This window comes from Lagopus leucura, unplaced genomic scaffold (assembly GCF_019238085.1).
Source record: "Lagopus leucura isolate 7727_CA_CO unplaced genomic scaffold, USGS_WTPT01 Super-Scaffold_100004, whole genome shotgun sequence".
Taxonomy (NCBI): Eukaryota; Metazoa; Chordata; class Aves; order Galliformes; family Phasianidae; genus Lagopus; species Lagopus leucura.
The window spans coordinates 52698029-52719430 of record NW_024962264.1 but is presented as its reverse complement, the minus strand read 5'-3'; the positions used below and the strand labels follow the sequence as shown (position 1 = coordinate 52719430).

Genomic DNA, 21402 nt, shown 5'->3' with positions numbered 1-21402 from the left:
AGAAGAATTATGAGAATGTAATTTAGGTTTGAATTCTACTGCATAAAAGCCTTTGCAGGAACAAAAACTGTTTTGGCAACCAGTAAGACTGAACTCTTCAAAATGACTTTTTTCTTGTTATGTATGGCTGGATTTAAGTATACTTCTGATAATCATTAGCTAGGATGGGATAAAAGGAAAGGCAACAGGTCTCCAAAAATGAGTTGAAAACTCATATCCCACAGGTTAATACTTACAAGCTCTTTGTGATAGTTGGGCTTTCCTTACAATATGACTGTACTCATAAACTATATCTTGAATGTCCATACATCTCTCGTAGTAGTGTTCAATTTGTTCCACTGTTTCTTTGTCATGCAGAGGGTTAGAAATCTAGAAAAATACACATAACATTTATATTACCTGTTGTTTGTTGTCTACACTTTGTAATAAGCAAGCGTTCTAGGCAAATAATGAAAGGAAAGAGATTATTTACTACAACCAGCTTATTTGGCACATCATGTTAATGTGCCAAACAATACGTTGCCAGCCATGACAAGACTATGATTTCAAATAGTCAGCATAATTCACAGATAAATTTGAAAAACTGATGAAACGCGAATGGTGTTTACCAGCAACTTCAACAAAATCATAGATTATCAAATGTGTCCTGTACCTTCAATTACTCTAGAAAACTGAGCAACACTTAAACTGTATTTAAATAAGGACTTAATTTGAGGAATATTGCTTTACGTACTTGTTTTGAGAAGTCTTATCCTCTAACATTTGAAATACTAACATTGCAAGATGTGACATGAAATGATCATATATTGCTTACGTGTTCCCAAGTTCCATTACGTTTCATATTGCTGGCTGCTAATATTTAAATGTTTGCCCAAATACTGCTTCTGTTTACCTGGTCTGTTTCCAAGACATTAAGACGATAGTACTTCACAGGTCCAAAGAATGCTTCAATGCCATTTACATATCCACTGCCTCCAAGGACAAAATATCCAGCAGTGTCATCGCAGTAGAAATCTTCCCTGAAACTTGAAAACACAAGAGATGCGAGCTGGTTATCCAAGAAGTATTATGAAAGGGGGGAAAAAAAAATCTCAATTTCAGTGTCCAACATGATCCAGTTTTTTAGAATCAAGGATAAATAAGAATATTTTAGACAGCAGGATTTCTACCAAAGCAAAGCAGATAACAATTGCCCAGGTGAAATTCTAGCTGCCTCATGCAACAGCAAAACTTCCTTTGACTTCGTTAGCAAGGCTAAGACTTCATCTGACGACTGATTCCAATACTACTGATTTTTTTTTTTTTTTTTTTCCATTCAGTTTCTAGCACAGAGATCAGAGCACAGCACTACAATGTACAGCACATTACCTCAAACTGGCTCATGGCAAAATTACCAAGTTACTCAGATCATTCTCAGTGTAAATATAGTGATGCAAAGTGGTTTAGAAAAAGATTATAAATTCTGAACATCTGGCATCTTGGTTATGAACTTGTTGTCCTCCAGTTTTCCGTATCTGAATACATATATTACTTGGCAGAAGGGAAAAGACTGCTTACATAAAAGACTGGTGATGTTGTCTTTTCAAATTCTTCCCAACGCTGCTTACTTCTACCTAGAAGAAAACACAATATTAACTCCAATAGACTAAATATTGCAAGAAATCCAAAACACTTCAATACACAGTTCACAAGATTACAACTGCAGATGTCTTGCGTGTCCTCTGCATCATTGTCACGTATCTCATTTGTGTTGGGGAAAGTTCAGTGGAAAGCACTGACAGTGGTCTGTGGTGGCCAATCACAAGAGGAAAAAAATAGCACAGATATTACCTACTTCAGCTATTTAATTTCTATCTTAACTATGAGATGTCTATACTTCACTGAAGCTTTTACTCTTCCAAAGTGTGAAAGTATGTTTTGCTTTTACACAGTAGAGAAATGAAAAGAATATTCATCTCCTCAAGAAGTTGTAGCTTACAGGTAAAGAATGGCCAAAAAGTTAATGAATCTAGGAATTAGATGCCTGAAAAGGAAGACAAGTTAAAGTTTTCATATATGTTGCTATTCCAAAAAGTTGTCTAAGGACACACAAAACAACCTTGCAAAATTTCATCAAGTGCTGAATGGATTCATCTTCCAGTGCTCTTAAAGTAAGACTCTCAATTTCTTGATGCCTCAATCTCCCATTCTTCTGTAACTTAAATATTTTGTCTATGATCCTGTTGTATTAAACATGTGAAAGTGAAGTAACTAAATAAGGAGATTTCTGTGCACCTCTGGAGTATAAAGCATTAAAAAAGCTCACTAAAGGAAGATGTGTAAACGGAATTGAACTGGACCATAGTTTACATCTGTCCCAAGAATGATTCTAAGTACTGAAATATTAAGTTTGGTTATACTTTCCTCTTCCTTCTGTAAGAGTACTCAGTTGAGTGATATGTTCAGGAATTTGTCAGAGGCATAATCAAATCAGAAGACTCTCAGTCTTGATCCTGTAATTTAGTCAGACGCATACCTGTCCACCCTTGAAAGAGAGATCCAGTCGAAACCACTGCTTCAGAGGAAGGCTGAAGCTTGTTTTTACTGCAAGGTCATCTCCTCTAATGAGGTGCATCTGAACATGCACATAACCTGACAGAACAACAAAGGAGAAAAATACACTGAACATTACAAAAACATCAATATTAAGAGTGGATTTCCTTATATCCTTATATTTCATCTGTACTCTTTGTCAGCAACAGAAATCTGGAGACACGCTATGCCATATGTGAGCTCTAACAGGGAAACATGCTCTCAAGTGCTAATGCACAGGCTGCTACATGAAACCACCGAATCAAAACCAACTTGTGTGGGGAATAAGGATATTAAATGTGTCAAACAGGAAGGACAGGAAGTTGATCTCAAAATGCTATGCATAATTTTGAACAGCACAGGGGGACATGAATATCTGTTCAGTGTTCAACTATTAGCACATGAGAATGTAATTACTGACCAGGTACACGATGACTCCAGACCCCATTACCTGGACCTGCAGAATCTGAGCTCATAGTCTGAACTCATAAGAACAAAATAGACTAAGATAACCTAATAAGTAGGTTATCTTAGATAAGATACCTAATAAGATAACCTAAAAGTAGGCCTTAGAACTCTCAAAGCAAGTCCCTTATTGAGGAAGTAGCTTCCAGTGGAGCTGTCACTTCTGTTTTCTCTTCAAAGGAAAGTATTCAGTTTGTAATGGAAATATAATGAATAATGGAAAATTTACCACAGTGCTATATCAACTATTCTAATGATTTATTATTTAAATTGGTAATGAGACAGAGAAAATAGAAATAGCAGAAATAGCTGGGAGGAAGACATTAGTTGTGAAACCTGCACCTGTTATGAGAAAGCCAATGGTGCACTCTTAACTTTTTCCTCTGAGACTGCCAGTGAGCCCTTATTTGCTGAATTTCTTTCTGTTTCTGAGATAGAAGAGCTGCCTTCTGGCAGGGAAGTTCTTTGATTGTGACTATTGTTAAGATAAGCATTACCTCTGAACCTTTTTCTGGATTAGGGAAATAGACCTACCTTGAACATCACAACATATGCAAGAACTTGAATTATTTGAACTTCTGAGGCTATTCCAAATTTTCAAAAAATTTTATGCAGTATGTATTTAATAATTGAGAGCAATATTAAAGTAATATGTCAATAACAATAATTAAGGTTGTTTACCAAAATAAGACTTTAATCACAATGCTTTTTCCTAATCTGCAAGGCCCAGTGCTTCCTCCTGGCAATGCAGATATGCAGACATTTTCCAAGTTATCCAAGACCAGATGCCATGCAACTGTTTTTCAGTTTTGCTCTACTTATTTAGCAGTTACCTTTCTTTTCAGATGCAATAGTAAAAAAAAAAAAAACAAAAAAAACAAAAAAAAACCAAAACAAACAAACAAAAAAAACCAACATTTTTTTCAAGATCAATTTCACAAAATAAGTTATTTGTTATTCCTGTGTATAGACACAGATCTATAAAAGCTGCGTTAAATCCTTTCTGAAAATAATTAACGAAATCCCTTACCTTCCTCATTTAGAAATATAGCGGGAGTACTGTACATCTCTTTTGGATCAATAAAATAGAGTATACCACACAGATCCTTTTCACAGTGATGCAGTAAGTATAGCCAGATTGAAACAGTGAACCTGCACAAGGGAAAGCAAACAAGAAATCCACTCCTGATGAGAAATCTCTTTATGTAAATTCAAACGCACAGATTTCACCTTCATTTAGCAAACTGTTTCACACTTGTGGTCTTTGGAATGCATCCTGTGTAGTAAAAACCTTCAAACTAACTCTGTTTAAGACTTTCTAGCTATGATCTGCTTATAATTATGCACTTCTGTGGCACTAATATGAGAGTAAAGTTAAAGAAGCATGATTTGAATCAGTTCCACAATGGTGGATCAGAACCCACATCACTAAGGAACTGAAAAAGCAGCTGAGACAACCTGGAGCCACCTTCCCACGTGCAGACTGTACAAAATCTCCCCATGCATGTTTTTGTAGTCTTGATTGTGGAAGCCAGTAAAAACTAAGTTGTGTCTTCTGTACTAAATACCAGCAGTGAAAATGTGCTTGGGAAGAGCAGGTGAAATAGAATTTGTAACCTCTGGGTAGTACAAATAGGTATGAATACCTTCATGGAGTTTATCAAAGGATAAATAAAGGTGGAGTGTGTTCAAACCATTGAGCAGTGGGAGAAAGGGAAAAAAAAACAAAAAAAACAAAAAAACAACCCTCAACTTTACGTATTAAGCAATTTTTGTACAAAGCCAGAATGGTTTTACCAGCTCTGATGACATTACAAAGGAGATTTGCTGAAGAACTAAAATCAGAATTTATGCCACTGCATGATGTGTCTAAAAACTGCTTCTGTCCTGTTGACAGGAACCTGGCACTTATTTCTGTAACAACAAAGTCAGATCAATGCTGAATGCCTTTGAAAAATCAAACCTCTGATGTACAACCCAGCAAAGCATGAACAATTACAATCTTTGACGTTTTCCTACTGGCTTGTAGAAGGAGGTATTAATTGCATTTTGTGTATTTAAGAAAAAATATTTGTTTGTTGGTCAGCTTGCCTTATATTTCTGGAGAGAAGTTGCTAAACATAGAGCACCTTGTATCTCTTCCTTAACTAAACCACTGTAGGTCTGAAAGTTTAATAGCTGCTCTGATGTTAAAAATAAAAAATGTAGAAGTGATGCAGTTTTCCCTAATACAGTCTACACCTTAAATAGCTAGCAAGGTCATATTCTCCACAGATGGAACATGGGTGAAATAGAGGTGTTCGTAATCCACAATCACTTGTAAATAAATTATTATGATCTGCAGGCAAACACTGTGCTTCCAGCAATACTGTTTGTTTGTACATTGTTCTTTCCACCTTTCATCTCTGGCAATATAGCAAGCTTAAATTCTCCCCTCCTTATTTGCTCCCTGACTGCCAGTCATACCTCATCTGGACAAATTTCCTGGGACACAGTTGGGAACAATGCTGACACATTTTGCTTTCTCTGTTCCTATGGAATGCCAGGTAGAGTCAGTAGTCCCTCAGATTCCCAGCCTATCCCTACAGCAGGCTGTCTGCTGGTAGCTGCCCTGAATGATAGTTGCCTACTCTGCTAAAAGATAAAAGCAAATCTCTATTGGAAAGCTTTTTCATTCAACGAAATCCTTGATGAAACTGAGAAACCTGTTTGATTAATCTTTTCAGTTGTTTTTTGATGCGGTGGGGAGCCACCATTCACATACAAGCAGCTAAAGGAAAAATCTTTTCCACTTCTTAACAGAGCTACCCACAGATGTCATGCAACTGCAACACACAGGCAATACTTCATGCTAGTATTGAAAAGACAACCTGAAGGAAAGAGCAGGTGGAACGGTGTGGAGCAGGTACAGAGCTGCTTAAATTAATGCTGTGTTTTGTCAACCAGAGCTTCAGCACCTCTGTACCAGAAGCAAGTGCATGTCTGAGTAAAGAGCAGCAGACAGTGCAAACTGGCTGTCACACATCCTAAAAAGGCCAGGAAATAAAAACTGCACTGAACTAAGTTATGGTTTGTGGGCTGCTAATCTGTACAGCACCTGCACTCGTCGGTTACTCTTCTTTGGCTCTCACTGCTCACAGACCAAACACAAACAAGCAGGCAAGTTCAAGTTGCTGTGATCATGTCCTGTTTCTGTGGTAGTGTTTCTGGGGTAACAGCATCTGGTGGGAATGAGATATGTATGCACATGTATGTACACACATTTTGTCTGAAGTAGCAAAATATGGCTGGAGAGTTGTGGGAAGGGGGAGAGGAGCACAGAAAGATGCTAGTGTGATTCCTCTGTAACTGAATAGTGTGTCTGACTTGGAGAGTTTACATAGGGATGGTGGAAGGGAATAGCATAAGTTCAAGCTGGATGACTCAACTAGGCAAGAGACTATCATTAAGAGCTTGTCAGGCTGCAAACTAGTGTGAATTCATATGGAAAAAAAGATGTTATACACTGTCTGTCCTGTAGGAAACAGTACTCTGCAAATGGTGTTTGAAATACAGATCGTTCTGTAACATAGAAAACCTCAGGAGAGGCAGTCACAAGGTGGCTGTATGATCACAACAGTATGTAATAGCTAACCTACCCTCCTAGTGGTACCAAACCAGCTTAGTTACACCTACAGTATTATCTCTCATGGTATGTCTTACAGTAAGTATGCCTCTTAGGCTCAACTTAACTCCCCACAAAACTGCAATCAAGGAACAGAAGGAACTGCTAACTAATTTGAACCTTTTCTCAAAGTATCGGGTGGTATTTCTTTAATTATGAACCAAGCTTAAGAACTGAAGTGTACATATAAGCATATTCTGTAGCCTACAAGAATCAATTACAGTGCATTTCAGCTATTTGCCTGTACTTACATTGGATAATCAATCTGATGTTGTCTGACTGTTTCAAGTTCTCTGTTTTCAAATCGTTCAAATCTCTTCACAATTCCTGTCTTCTCCCCACTGGAAGCATATATGAAGTTGAGAATCTGAACACCATCTGCAAAAATACAGATTTCCTTAATCTGCCAGAAAACAACCATTGTTAACTGAGTAATTAATTAGCTCACAATTGTATAGTCAAATATTTGAAACACATAATTGATTAAAAATTGCAAACTTCCAGTAAGTTCTGAAGCACAAGTTCATTTGCTGATATTAAATGCATTAGTCTTGGAGTGAGTAACTCACAGGAAAGTGAAATGGAATCTATTTCCAGCTGCTGCTGGAAGCAGGGAAAACACTCTAAGGTACTTAGATTTGAAGCATGAGTTAGCTTAAACAAAAGTTAGTACGGAGGAAAATCTTAATTTATGTTATGTGTTTAAAATCTCATTCTACCTTTGGTTATGCCAGTGTGAGATTAATCCACAGCTCCTCAGCTTACTCTCCAGTTAAACTGCATGTATGGATAGATACCAATTCTGTTCTTAACTGATACACACAATCTAGTAATAAATCTAACTGATAATGCTGCCTCGATAAGAAACAGAAGACATTAACAGTTCTTCCAAGGCATATTCTTTTCTAAAATTGAGCAATTTGTCACAAGTTCATTTTTAAAAATTAATGGCTTTTGTTATATTAAGTGTTCTCATCTATAATGTAATTAGATAATGCATTAAGATGTTTACACTGTTGTCAGAGATCACATGCTCAGACTCCAAGAAATAGCTCAGAAAGTCTCTGGAGGCAAGAACTACTTTGCTTCCTGGTTCTTCTCAATGCATTCACATGTCAATGTAGCAAAAACAAATGATAAAAATGCTTTTACAGGTTTTGCTAGGAGAGAACTCTTTAGAAGCTAATAACCTTTTTGCTGTTAGGTTGTGTATGAATGTGTACTGAGGACAAAGGCAACTGGAAGTGGAGGTAAACCTAGAAATAGGCAGATGAGAAAAAATAAAATAAAAAAATAATCAGGAGAACTCCAACAAAACCTAGAAGGTAAAGCTGTGAGTTTCAATAATTCATGTAATTGGGTAGGACTTTTTATTTACATATATAAATACTTCCATCTATCAACTTAGCCCAAAATAAAATTCTTCTTGCTAAACAACAGGGTATACCAGATATAAAATTTATTTTTACACTATCTCTGAAGTTTAATATTCTGTTAGTAAATTGTAACCAATATAATTCTTATTTAGCAGATGATAGTTATTTTTTCTTTTTATTTGTGTGGATCTATGAGTACACTTGAAGAGAAATGAGAATTAAAATGTTCAAATATAACATATTTAGTTTATAAACACTAGAACAAATGTTGAAAAACTAGCACTGTTGAAAAATAAATTTATTTTAAAACTTTTATTTTAAACCCATTCGTTTTATCAACACTCCTTGACCATGAAGGAAAAAAAAAAAAAAAAAAAAAAAAAAAGTACTGCAACATTTCTTGCACTATGAAGTCTTAAAAACTTGTTTTTGAGCATATGGTCATTACCTCAAACAGAGGAGAAGCAGACAACCTGCATTAGAATTATGTATGCAAGATGTTAAAATAATACAATCACAGACTCTCTTTGAAAATAAAGTTTGAAGATGAGGGAATGATGTCCAGTGACCTATGTGAGTTCTAAATACAATTTTGTGAATATGCTCAGAAAATAGAAGGCAGTGCCGCTGTGCTGAAACAAGCCAACTTTGAAAGACATGATGATTTTTGTCATTTGAAGCTCTGATCTCGCACTTACTAATCTTACACTCAACAGTGTGGGTCAAATAAATTGTACTACCCAACTTTTACTACAGCTATGTATTTTTTAACATCTTACAACATTTTCTGATGTTCTTTTGGTCCTATTAGTCCACTTGGAAACAAACAACAACAAAAATGGACATAACACATACCACTTTCATGAGGGCACTGAGGTATCTTGTTTGCCTGAAGCATCCACAAATAGTCAGCACCCCACTGAAGACAGACTTTGTGGTCTTTATATGGACGTTCAAAAGGTGGAACTGCTTCTAAAAAAGTGTAATTCTTGGCAACTGCCTCCTGGTAGCTTTCATTCTGCTCAACATCGTAGCTGCTAACTGATTGGTGACTAATCCATGCATATAATATCACACTGTGCACTATTATTGAGTTTCTGATGATGTAATCATCTCTGTAAACCATGATGCTTGGAAATTTCAAATGTATTTGTCGGGTTTGACGAACATCAATATTCTTCTCATCCCTCCACCTTCTTCTGTATACTGGTACACCAGTCCTGAACTCTGAGGAAGCTACTGCTTCCAAATTAATTATACAAGGCTTAGAACATAAATATTGAACATAAACCTCAGAACTGTTAAGGACTTTCTTATCCAAAACATTTAAATGAATGAAGTCCACAGAATCCATCTTTTTTCCAAACTGCGGTGTAACTGCTGTTATCCGTACTGTCTCCTTTCCAAAAGATGGCACAAAATTCTGTAAATAAAGAAACACAATAAAACAATGATGTTAACCAGAGAACCAAATTTACACAATTACTAATATACTTCAACCAATAGCAGATGGTTTATAGACAGTACTCGGACTCCAAACCACAGGATTCTTTCACACACCAAGTAGCTATGGATTACTGAAAATATACCACCAAGATTTTAATGGCAACAGTTCCCCTACCACTGACTTCTCAAAGCCACATATGCTTCTATAAAACAGTACTTAGAGGGTGTATCCTGCAAGTGGAACCTGGTCCACTAAGATACTGACTTACACGTCATGCTATTTACACATGTTCCTAGCTAAAAGAATATCCACAAAAAGGTGTTGGCATTTATTCGTCATATCACTGTTCATTTGCACTGCTGCAGCCTGATATTTTTATCTTCCTAAGAAGTTAGATCATTTTGTTTCCTGCATGAGAGGTATTTGAAGAGCAGGAATGATCACCAAGGCGGACCACTGTTGTTTCCTGAAAATCAATTCATATTCATAAAGCACTTCATAACTTACTACTCAAATGTTCCTAAGTGAAAGATGGACTTGTAAATCTGAGCAACAAGTCTGGCAGACAGGACTTAGTTTCTGCTCCCTATAGCTATGTACAATATATTCTTTATGAGTTCTTGGACATGCACAAGGATTATCCTCCATGCTGAAGTTCTTGTCTCTGAAGCTTCTGACTGCTTTTTTTCTTTCTGCTCAGCAGCCAGCAACTGGCTTGATGTGCTGCCAGGGATACTGAGGATTACTGAGCCTGGGGAGCCACCACCATCACTGTGCTTCTGCCAGATTCCCTGATCTGCATAAAACGTTCCAAACTGTCACTCTGGACTACCAGGGAAGCTGGTCGTTAAGGTTATTCAAAATGAGAAGCTCTATTTTCAGTGTCTTTTGATTTTGTGAAGCTTAAATAGAGTGAACTGAAATAGCTTGGATAGCTACTTCATGCTGATGATTTTTTAATTCAATTCTCAAAATATTTAAAAACTTGGTTCAAGTACTTTGTACATTTCTATATACCAGATGTATGTGCTGTTAACCTGAAGGAAAAGACCTCACTCCTGTGCCAAGATGGGGATCAGTAAATAAAATGAATAGTTCTCCTTTTTATATCTTAAGAATACATTAACAGTCCTTGAAAGCTACTCTGAGAACAAATATTTGCCCGCTTAACTTAAAAAGCTGTAACTATCAGGAAAAGCTTACCTGTACTCCCCTCCTCGTTCCTATTTTAGATTTAACTGTGTGACCAAACTTTTACCCTTTATTTAAAGCAGAAAGAAAAGCGAGGGAATTTTTGAATGAAGAAGGTGAGTATCGCTGCTAGCAGCTGGTAACTCCAGATAACCAGATTTATTCACAGGCTATAGATCTTTCTGTACTTGTTACTCAAACTGCTTTCTACAAGAACAGCCAAGAGTTCCTTACTTCCTTGTGTCCAGCATGAGAGGCAGGAAACCAAATGTTCAGTGATGCTGCATAAACACATGGAAACCCCAAGATACTTACACAAGGTATTTATTTTGGACAAATAAAAATGCAAACCACACCACCATGCCAGGATCTAGGCTTTTTACAATAGGCTGTGTCTTCACAGTAACAGCCTTCCTCTCCCTCTGTCTTGTTTCCCATTCTATAAAATGGATAAAATTATATTGAAACTAAATCACCATTTCAATCATTAGTGACAAAGGACAGTAGAAATACCCATGAATCTAACAAATCTATCTGCAGGCAGTGCTTAAATGATGTGCATTAAGAAGGATTTACTGAAGGGGATAAAAGAGAATGACCAGTAGGAGGCTGGTGTCTATTGGAAAACTGACCACCGCATCCTGCAATAACATACATGCAGAAATACTGATACAAAAGCTGACAAAAACTTTATTACTAATTCTAATATCTTTTAAATATACTATTATATGTTTCCTTATTTGGTTCTAGGTACCTCTACATAGCACACGCAATGGCATCCACAAATTATGCACAAGTCCTCTACTTGATCAATACCACTCATATTTATCAAACAATTTTTGGACCTTGCGAGAAACAGTACTGGAAAACAGCTTAATCTGTATGATATATCAGAATCTTCCCTGTGATGTGGCCCCCAGATTATAGAAGTAAGACTGTATGTTTATCACAGTATGCTGAAGTACACCAGGTAGACAGTACGAAGCATCACATTACTGCTGCTTTTCATATATATCTATTTACAGCCCAAATGTACACAGCCAGCCCTCACTTCGCAAGGGTTTATCCAACACAGAGACACAGGATTTGGCTCCCAGCAGACACTGCCTGGGTCTGGCAGTTTTTATTAGCAAAGACACAGCAGTATGTGAACACAGCCATCTGGCTTCCAACAGAAGGCCAATTCTGGCAGAAACAACACTACTTTTTGTGGTGCGTATGTGCCAAGGCAGCAAGCACTGCAACCCACAGCCAGCTCTTGCAGAATAAGCTCCATGATGCTCCTAGAGCACCAAGGCATGACATAGTGTGACCGCTGATGTGCAGATCAACCTCAGCTGTGTGTCTTCCCTCATCACCTGTTCTGCAAAACAGCTCCCACAGGTTTACTCCTGAACATTTTCTCATTGATGTCTGATATACTGACTGAGACATGTTTGGGTCTGCTGCTGCATCAAATCTGCTGAACTCCTCAGGATGCTCATCTAGGCTGGGGGGCAGCACAAAGCTATCCCCCACTGATGCTGCTATGACAGAGACCAGGGACAGTGCAGTCTCCCAAATCAAAGCCCAGTGTTTGTTCCCACCTGGCTGTCTCCCTGCATTGCTTTCCGGGCATTGTACGGTGCATCTGCTAAGTGAGTACCTCTGCTCTGTAGTAGGTCCCAGGTCTTTCCTCAGCATTACCTCAGACAGTGTGGAGTATATTGTGCATAATCTCTGCCTACAGGGAGCTGAGATGAAAGGATTACAAAACGAGTGCGATTATGAGATTTAAATACAACATTTTCCCTGTGCAGTAAACAGGACAGCTACAGCAGATCAAAAATGTACTGTAGGACAGGCAGAGTTCAATGAGGAAGGCACAGAGGCTTCACTGTGTGGGGCACCTTAATCACAAAGGCTGTACAGGTTCTGTTCTTGGATCTTCTCCTGAAACCCATTGAACCTGAGGGCACTAGCCCATGCCATCACACTAGATGTCAGGACAGAATCACAGCCATTAGTAGGAAAGTGAATATTTCAGTGGTGAAATACTATAGAAAAGGCTCGGAATCGTGCTTTGCTTAGCTGGAATAAGATCTCAGCAGGAACAGGGCTCAACCCTGCAGAAATCCCCTGCATGATCCTATGGGACCGGGCCTGTTTGCTCAGAGCCTGGGGACAACCACAGCCCTGTACCTGGCGGGAATCGCCACGTCATGCTGATTTTTAAGCTGTGCGGAAAGGAGACACACCAGAGCAGGTGCCGCTCTGCTCCCCGTCAGCATCAGCGTCCCATACAAGTACGGGGACTCTAACTGGAGTCTGTGTTCAGCACAGTAGAAGAGGAACAAACTGCACTTAGCAGATACCTTTGGAAGGCAGTGTTTCCCTTCAGGCGTTACAGTGGCCACACAGGCATTTGACAGCGGAACCCCCACTCCCTGCAGCCCAAGAAGCCCAGCTCAGTGCCACCTGCCACACGGAGCGCGTTACCGGCCCGGCCCGGCCCGGCCCGCCCCGAGGGGCTGCATTCCCCGATCGCCGCGCACACGCTTCTCCGTGCCGGGGGTTTGGGCCGCGGCCGCCCGACGCCCTCCCGGAGGGCCGGGCCGCCCGAGCTCGGGGAGCCGCGGCAGGTGCGGGGTCCGCCACTCACCATCAGGAAGAGGAGGAGGAGGAGAGGAGGGACGCTGCAGGGCTCGGCCGGGGGCCGCATGCTGCCGCGGCGGCTCAGGAGGCGGCGGCGCCCCGCGGCGTGGCGCTGCCCGCTGCTGCCCGGCCCGGCCGGCCCCGCCGACACGGATGCGGCAGATCCGGCTTCCTGGAGGAGGGGCTCGCGCAGCGCAGCGCCGCGCCCCGAGCGGCTGCCGCAGGTGCGGAGAAGAGGGCGCGGCTGGGTCGGGGCAGCATCCGGCCACGGAGGGGCCGAGCAGCTTCAGAGCGGACGGAGCGCCGGTACTCGGCAGGAAGTGTCCGTCCCGGCGCCGCCGTCGCGCCTGCGGAGCTCGGCGGCGCCACGCCGCCCTCCCCGTTCCGTCTCGCCCGGAAGCGGCGACCGTGGAGCTTCCGTCCCGGACGCGGGGCGTCCCTCAGCCGCCATGGCCGGGCTGTCGCGTACGCTCGGCATCTTCGGCTGCTTCGTGGCCGTGGTGGGGGCCGCCTTCTACCCCATCTACTTCCGGCCGCTGCTGCTGCCCGAGGAGTACAGTGAGTGCACGGGGCGGGGCGGGGGAGCGGGCAGGGCCGCTGTAAAAACGACGCTAAACTCGGAAATGTTTGGTCTCAAGGTGACCCTGCGTCGTTGGCTGGGACGGGGCCGTGCGCAACTCACGCCCCTGTCGTTCTGTGAAGCGTCGTACCGGGAAGACCCGGGGTGCCCCGGTAGCGGCGTGGCGCGGAGTCGTGCCTCCGTGCCCCCGTGCCCCTGTGCCTGCCGAGCCGGGCGGCGGAGCGTTTGGGTGTGACGCATCTCAGCGTAAGAGCAGACGGGCCGCTGCCGCAAAGGTGCACGCGGTTACTCTGAAGAGATTTCTAGGAAGAAAAACAAAATGGCAACGAAGTTACTGATCGCCTCAGAGGGACTTTAGCCTCGCCTCGATGGAGGAGTAAAATTTAACTTGCAGCATCCAAAATAATGGAAGGAAGCAATGTCTGTGAAGGTGGAAACTGCCCCGAGCACGATTTTGGTACACACGCAGTGGGCACTTAGCAAACACACATGCTATGCAATACTTGATTCCAGGCTTCGTTTATCACATGTGCCTCCAGCTCTGCTTGGTCCACACCTTTGTTAATTTCCTGTGTGCTTTTCTTGGTGCTTATCAGCTGTATGAGAGCTGCACAAGTGTTCGCCTGACTCTTAGATTCCATGGTTGTGGTACTTCACTGGGAATATTAATTTTAACCTTTAGGGTAGGGAGAATTTAATTTTTGGGGTAAGCTGTGTAACAACAGAACTGCTGTAGAAGCTCTTGCCCCTCATTGACTTGAGCTGTGGTGAAACGCTCATTATTTCTGTGTATTAGGAAGCTGGGTCTGAAGTCCCAGTTTTTAAGGGGAAATAGCTTCAAACTAAAAGAGGGGAGACTTAGATTGGGTGTGAGGAAGTAGTTTTTTACAATAAGGGTAGTGAAGCACTGGAACAGTTGCCCAGAAAAGAGGTGGTTGTTCTGCTCCTGGAGGCACTCAGGGTCAGGCTGGATGGGGCTCAGAGCAACCTGATCCAGCTGCAGGCATCCCTCTTCATTGCAGGGGGAGCTGGACTAGATGGCCTTTAAGGGTCTCTTCCAATTCAGACGATTCTATGATTGTAAGTCAGACATCTGGATCATCATCACGTAGTATTCTGCAATAGGGTTTTACTTTTCTGGAGTGATTCTTGACAATATTTTTTAAAGGCTTAAAAAATTCAGTGGGATGGTCAAGAGGCTGCTACAACCAAGTGCTTTGATGTTCTGCTTCAAAGCACTGTGGTAGTAAAGCACTTAATAGTAAGTATGGGGAAAAGTGTTGGTGGTGTCGGCATTTATTAGGGTAAAATGATACAAATTTAACCATTTTTCTTCCTGAAAGTGGTTGAATCTTCAAAAACATTTGTATATAATTATGCTGTAATTGATAGTTCATTGTCTCATATAGAACAAACCTGGAATAAGCCCACTGCATGGAAAATATGCCCCTAATATTTAGTTTCAAAAAATTTACAAGCAGTGGTTTTATAGATGCATGAAATCTCCCTGGAACAACAGTTTCCAGAACACAAAGATGGAGATCACCAATTCTGGAATGAATAAATCCTCTGAGTAGTTTTATGTTGAGCATGTGAGGATTATCTCCCTGAAGTAGTGCTCCTTCCTTAAGTTAAGGGATCACAACAGGTGTTTTAGCATTGTTTGTAAAAAATAGTCATTACTTTAAGATGGTTATCTCATAGTTGGTTCTGCAAGGTTACAAACTAGCTCTTGATTTCTCTGTGAAATGTGAATGTTACATTTGTGTTGTATACATGCATACTCATCAGGATTTTACTGTATGGGGTTCAGACCTCACTAGGTGAGGTCGAGATGTTTCTTACTTTCTTTTTCTTAATATTGTTCTTTCTGTTTGTTTTTCAGAGAGAGAACAGTCAATAAACCGAGCTGGTATTGTTCAAGAGAATATCCAGCCTCCAGGTATACTTGATTCATGAGTATAACAGTACTGTACTGTTTTAAAGGTTTTCTTGAACACTTGAGTATTTCTATGGATTTAAGTAACGCAGTAAAAAATACATGTATTAAAAAAAAAAAAGTCTTACTACGAAAATATTTTCTCAGGCTAATTCTTAACTTAAAATTGTGGACTTAATAAAATCTGTTTTAAATTGAACTATCCAAGAAAGTTTTAGGGATTCTGTTATCTCTTAAACTCTTTGCGCACAAGAAAATCACTTTTGCTTCAGTTCGGAGTAAACAAACCACGAGTGGTCTGAGCGCTAGCTGTAGAAAATAGTTTGCTGCACCTTTGTTTTATTGAATGCTGCTTTACAAGTCAGCTGAAATGCAATTTGTGAGGAATTTTGTCATTACCTTCCAGCCTCGTGGGAGGCAGAAATATGTGGCACTAAAGGAAATTTTGAATTCAGTGCTAATAGCTTTTCGATGCCTGCTGTTACAAGTAGAAGGAATAGGAAAGTGTGAGGAGAATAAAATCGTACTGCTCATTTATATACAATTATACCATAATTGATAATTCATTGTCTCATATAGCAAAATTGGCAAGGTTGAAATTTCTCACTTAGAATTAAGGAATGCATGTCTTGATGAAACAGTTTGTATTTGAATATGTTAAAGGGTAACTTAACTCTTATTTTTAGAAGAGCCTGACAGCAACAGCAGGGGAATATCCAATAGCATTAGTGCCACATAGTAAGCTATGCATATCAGTGAAATCATCAATGCAGGACTGACTTTCCAAGAAAGCAGTTAAATTTTGAAGAGGAGCAGGCAAGTTATATTGACATAAAAGTCTTGCAAACCTGCCTTTTATTAAACAGTAAGGAAGATTGGACAGTTTCATTTATCCAAGATGCAGGTACTTGATGACTAGTTCTCCTCTGCATAAGTTTTTCATGTAAATTTAGCTGTTGATGAAAATTCATGAGATCCAGTAGTTGAATGTGAAATCTAGACAAACTGAAGTGTAAAATAAGATGGGATTCTACATGATTTTTTCCCAACAATATTGTAATACCTTACATGCTGGTGTGAGGGACTTTTCTGCTATCTGAAGCTTAAGATGAAGATGAGGTTGAATTCCTAAATACTTCTCAAGCTTAAGTAGATTTTTGAGCTCAGTGCAGAAAATGTTATTGAGATTCATTCATATTTTGTTTTTCCACGAGGCTGCAATAGCAGACAAGATTGTTTTGTTCCCAAAACTGTAGTTATGAACTGCTGGTATTTTTGTATTTGTTTTGTAGGGTTAAAAGTATGGTCTGATCCATTTGGAAGAAAGTAACGTTGTCAGCCTGGTGCACTTCAATGCAGAACTGAAGATGAACTTCTTCAATTATTTCTCCTTACACTGAAGTATGCCTTCGGGCGTCACTTGAGAAGAATTCTGATTATGCTGTGTGGGCACATGAGGAGCAACAAATGCTACTGGTTGGAAAGCCAAGAGGAAAAAACATCCCAGTTTTGGCAGGGTGCTGTGGTACAATGGACAGACTGCTAGGGAGGTGACTGTTTCTCGTGTTTAGAAGTAAAATATTTACTTCCTTGAGAAAAAGGAAGAACAATTATTTTTGTGGTTAACCTGTAAACATTTGGAGAACAAATTATGAATAGAATAAATTATGCAGACCACTACAGTTTCCTCCCTAGTTTGAAAATTACTTTCTGTGGTTTAATTGTGAAAACATGATAGAAGTTTATACTGAGAAAGAGCAGTGAAGATTTGCTCTCTCTTAGGCAGAATATAACATGGTAAGTGAGAATTTGTGCATTAAAATTTCTTCCTTTCAAACCAATGTGTATTCTACTTTATTTGTTATATATTTTGTGAGCAGGTGTGATGGTTCAACTTGACTGGCTGCCAGGTGCTCACCTAGCCAATCTCTTGTTCCCATTCCTCAGCAGGATGAGGGAGAAGACAAGGTGTAGAAGCTCATGGATTTCGATAGCAACAGGAAGATTGTTTACTGTCTACTACTGTGGGCAAAACAGACGTGTCTTTCATGGGTTGCCGTGTGGACATTGACTCTGGCGAGGTCCTCTCTGCACACTGCAGGGAAATACCTTCTCCGGTGCCTGCAGCACCTCCTTGTCCTCTTTTTTTCTGCATTTTTACTCCTATTCCTCATCTTTTTTTCTCCTAATTCTGCCTGTCTTTTCTTGTTGTTTCTTAAATATATTTTCACAAAGGTGCAACCCATTTGGCTGGTGGGCTGATCTGTGTCCTCTGTGGGTGCATCAGGAGACCAGCTGGGCCTGTGTGTGTCATGATGTTGCAGCCTACCTCCCTCCCACAGAAACCTTGACAAGTATACCCAGTAAAGTAGGTTCAGACTGGTGGGGTAGAAAAGCAGGTATTTCAAAAGGTATTTTAAAAGCACCTTTATGATGAGTGTAATGATCATGAGAACAGCCTAGTAAAGGATTGCTCCTATTTAAAATCCTTACCCTAATTTGCCTTAATTTAATTGGTTAGTGTTCTGAATAAATGGTATTTTCAGGGGAAAGAAATGATCTGTAACCTGCAGTTATGGGCTTTTTCCCAGGTGATATTATTGAATACAGGTGTAGCACATGCATTTAGATTGTATGTGCTATCTTCTTTTCTATGTTATTCTTAGTATTTAATTGTGAGACAAACATTTTAAAGACTATTGCAAGAATGCATGTGCAGTGAGCATTACTTATTAAGTGAACAGGTGTTAGTCTTCTGCGTTGTTGTTTTTTTCAGACATCATCTGGCTTTCTTAAGGACAGATAAAAGACTCATCTTTTATAGTGTTCTTTGCCAAAACAGTTGTTACTTGGTATCCCTTTTCTGCCTTTTGTTGTTGATTCCCTCCCACACAGACACATACCTCCTCTTCTGTATTTCTCACATCTTTAAAATCTTATATTAATGAATGTCTTTTTCAAATCTTTGATATTTCTTTCTGGCAAGAAAATAATGATTATTCATGCAAATCAATACGAAATAAAACTCTTAAAGCAACAGGGAAGATACTGCAGTAATTCTCAGTTTACACTGAAATTTTCTGCCATTTCTCTGCCATTTGCCAGTTGCCTTAAGATTTGCTCTAGACTCATTGTAATCCTGCAGTTGGCTTCCCGGGCATAGTGACAGTGCTTTGCTGTACTCCTGGGCACTGGACACATCTCCAGTTGCTTAGTTGCAGGGGAGGTTGGATAGATAGCCAGTTGTGTTCTCCAGAGCATTTTCCTTAGCTTGCTCTGAAGTTAAAAGGTTTCTGCTTTTGTGGACTGCGAGTATCACTCATTTTCAACACAAGTATACAAAGCAGTTTGGTATGTTTACAATAATACGAATTCTGTATTACTTCTGGCACTTGGAAAATTTCAGTATGTCTAATCTGCCAGGGGTATCAATCTGATGCTTTTGTCCCATCTTTTCTGATTATTGTGATAAAATGTTTTCTAAGAATGTTTTTGAAAGTGTTGTTCTTTAATATGAACTCTAACATTTTACTTGTTTTAGCTGGAATATAAACAACAAATTTGACTTTATCCTCTGATAGAGTCTGATAGATGTTCCAAACAGTGTGCTTTGACAATCTGACAGAAGAAATTGCTTGTACTAAGTTTGGGTCTGCTATTTTAAGCTGATAAATTTTGACATTATTAGAACTTGTAGTATGGAGAGGGAGTTGGATGTTTTGATCTAAACCTAGACATGACTCTGAAATGTTGTAGATTGTTAATGATACAATGAAACTCTCAAACGCATCCTATCGGATGGGTGAATACAGCAAAATGCATGGCAAAAAAAGAAAATAGAGATTTTACAGTATGTGCTGAAGACTGCACTTGAATTGTTGAGATTGTTTTCATTGGGAAGGTGATAAGGGGTTTTTTTTTTCCCTTTGGTACTTAAACACATTGAGTAGTGTTAACTGATCTTCAAGTATTACTGTGTAGATGGTCCTCTTTAAAAAAAGAAAAAAACAAGTCCAGAAAAAGAAGCAGTTGTTATTTTTTGTGGTTTTCTACACCAGAATAAATCCTGCGTTTTCCCTTCTTGCAGTCTAATAATAATTAACTACTTATTTTCTCAGAACTGTGTACACTCCTACTGACCTTCTTCACGTTAATATGCAGACACAGCAGTAAATGGAAAGCTGCATTGACTTTTTCTGTGATGCCACACAACCCAAATAGTATGTTTGTTAGTGGAAGGAAATTATTTTCTAGCTTCTCAGAAAGTGCTGCAAACGATACAGTTTTTATGTGGACAATGTATGACTGGAGGGCAAAAACCAAAGTGCAGGGTAAAGCATACGATTATGAAAAACTGGACTGGGAGCTAGATATTTCGGTCCTGAGTATTTCAATGTTTTAAAGAATCCTTTTCAAAAAGAAACAACTGAAATTTCCTGGGGCTTCATATGTTAAAATATGCTCTGGGTACAGAATTTTGGCTGTTTGGAATCAAAAAGGAAACTCACCTTCTCTTCACCGTACTGATGTTTATTTCAAAATCTCCAAATTTGAGCATGAACTTACATGTGAAAGTTGAAGTACAGCCCAATGTGAATATTACTACTGTTGCAGGAAAAAAAAATTAGGAAAATGGACAGGTCTTTCTGTGGGCTCAGGTGTCTGTTCTAAGCATACACCTGACCATTTTGCATATTCTTTGACTTGCCACTTTTGATGTCTTCTGTAACAGTGTGTCCTACCTTCTGTCCTTTGCACAACAAAAAAGTAGCTAGAAGTCTTGCAATATAGCTGAAAGTATTGAGCAGGTGACACTGAGTACAACTTAAAAGAAGTGAGGGAGAGCTGGAATGTTCTGTAGGAATACCTTTGAGGTAGGATGGCAGGCATGAATGGGAGACAGGGCATTCTGATCAATGGAATGAACAGGAGCATGAGGGCCATACATCCATGGGAAACCATCCTTTCTTAGCTCCACTGCTCACAAAATGGGACACCCCTTTCTCTCTTCTCTGTGTACTCCCCAGCAGTTCAGAGGTAAATGTTTCTGAAGAAAGTTCCTAGTAAAGACAGTGAGGGTATCATGAAAAGAGAGCATATAAGGAAACTGAATATAAGTATCCTTCACTCCTGCCTACCTTGGGAGATCAGAAATCATAGAACAATTCAGGCTGAAAGAGACTTCATGCTGAAAAGTATCTTTCAGGTCACAGGGAAAGGTGCCTCCTTCTCTGTCTGCTTTTTCCAGTAGCTCTGTACAGTACAGTATCAAAAATACCAATCAGGGTAGAGGAGGAAGGTACTCCCATTGCTTCAGCAAAAATTCGTGTAGGAGGAGTCCTTCACAGCCACCCATTCACTCCCAGAACTGGATGGCTCTGGAAAAGTTTAGGATTGTATTAATTCTTTCAGCTTGGAAGAAGAGAAACCACTGTGGATACTAACCATTTGCTCCATGGCTGCTCCTGTGACTTTTGGGGTGTCAGTGATTGTAGCAGATCACCTCTAGATCCAGATTTCCTCCCCATCTACTGA

General features: G+C 39.9%; 2 protein-coding genes across 2 annotated transcripts in view; one reads left to right on the top strand and one right to left on the bottom strand.

Moving 5' to 3' along the window:
• The window catches only part of SEL1L3 (SEL1L family member 3), a 30556-nt gene extending 17118 nt beyond the window's left edge, over positions 1–13438 (bottom strand). The window contains exons 1-8 of the mRNA XM_042871790.1: positions 13356–13438; positions 8932–9499; positions 6952–7078; positions 4067–4188; positions 2516–2631; positions 1558–1613; positions 893–1025; positions 237–369 (exon numbers count right to left, since the gene is read on the bottom strand). Of these exons, the coding sequence (XP_042727724.1) occupies positions 237–369; positions 893–1025; positions 1558–1613; positions 2516–2631; positions 4067–4188; positions 6952–7078; positions 8932–9499; positions 13356–13415 (1315 nt within the window). The 5' untranslated portion in view covers positions 13416–13438. The remainder of the gene's footprint in view (positions 1–236; positions 370–892; positions 1026–1557; positions 1614–2515; positions 2632–4066; positions 4189–6951; positions 7079–8931; positions 9500–13355) is intronic.
• A 304-nt stretch (positions 13439–13742) lies between these two features.
• On the top strand, positions 13743–17704 carry SMIM20 (small integral membrane protein 20). The gene is made up of 3 exons (XM_042872135.1): positions 13743–13906; positions 15814–15870; positions 17160–17704. The coding sequence occupies exons 1-3, from the start codon at positions 13798–13800 to the stop codon at positions 17195–17197; spliced, it is 204 nt and encodes a 67-aa protein (XP_042728069.1). The 5' UTR covers positions 13743–13797; the 3' UTR covers positions 17198–17704.
• Positions 17705–21402: the final 3698 nt, after the last annotated feature.

What these genes read in the sequence shown, in the direction of transcription:
- SMIM20 (XM_042872135.1), top strand. Translation starts at nt 13,798, where the DNA reads ATGGCCGGGCTGTCGCGTACGCTCGGCATCTTCGGCTGCTTCGTGGCC. An exon ending in GCTGCTGCCCGAGGAGTACA is followed by an intron (nt 13,907 to 15,813) that starts GTGAGTGCACGG and finishes TTTGTTTTTCAG; the next exon opens with AGAGAGAACAGTCAATAAAC. An exon ending in AGAGAATATCCAGCCTCCAG is followed by an intron (nt 15,871 to 17,159) that starts GTATACTTGATT and finishes TTTGTTTTGTAG; the next exon opens with GGTTAAAAGTATGGTCTGAT.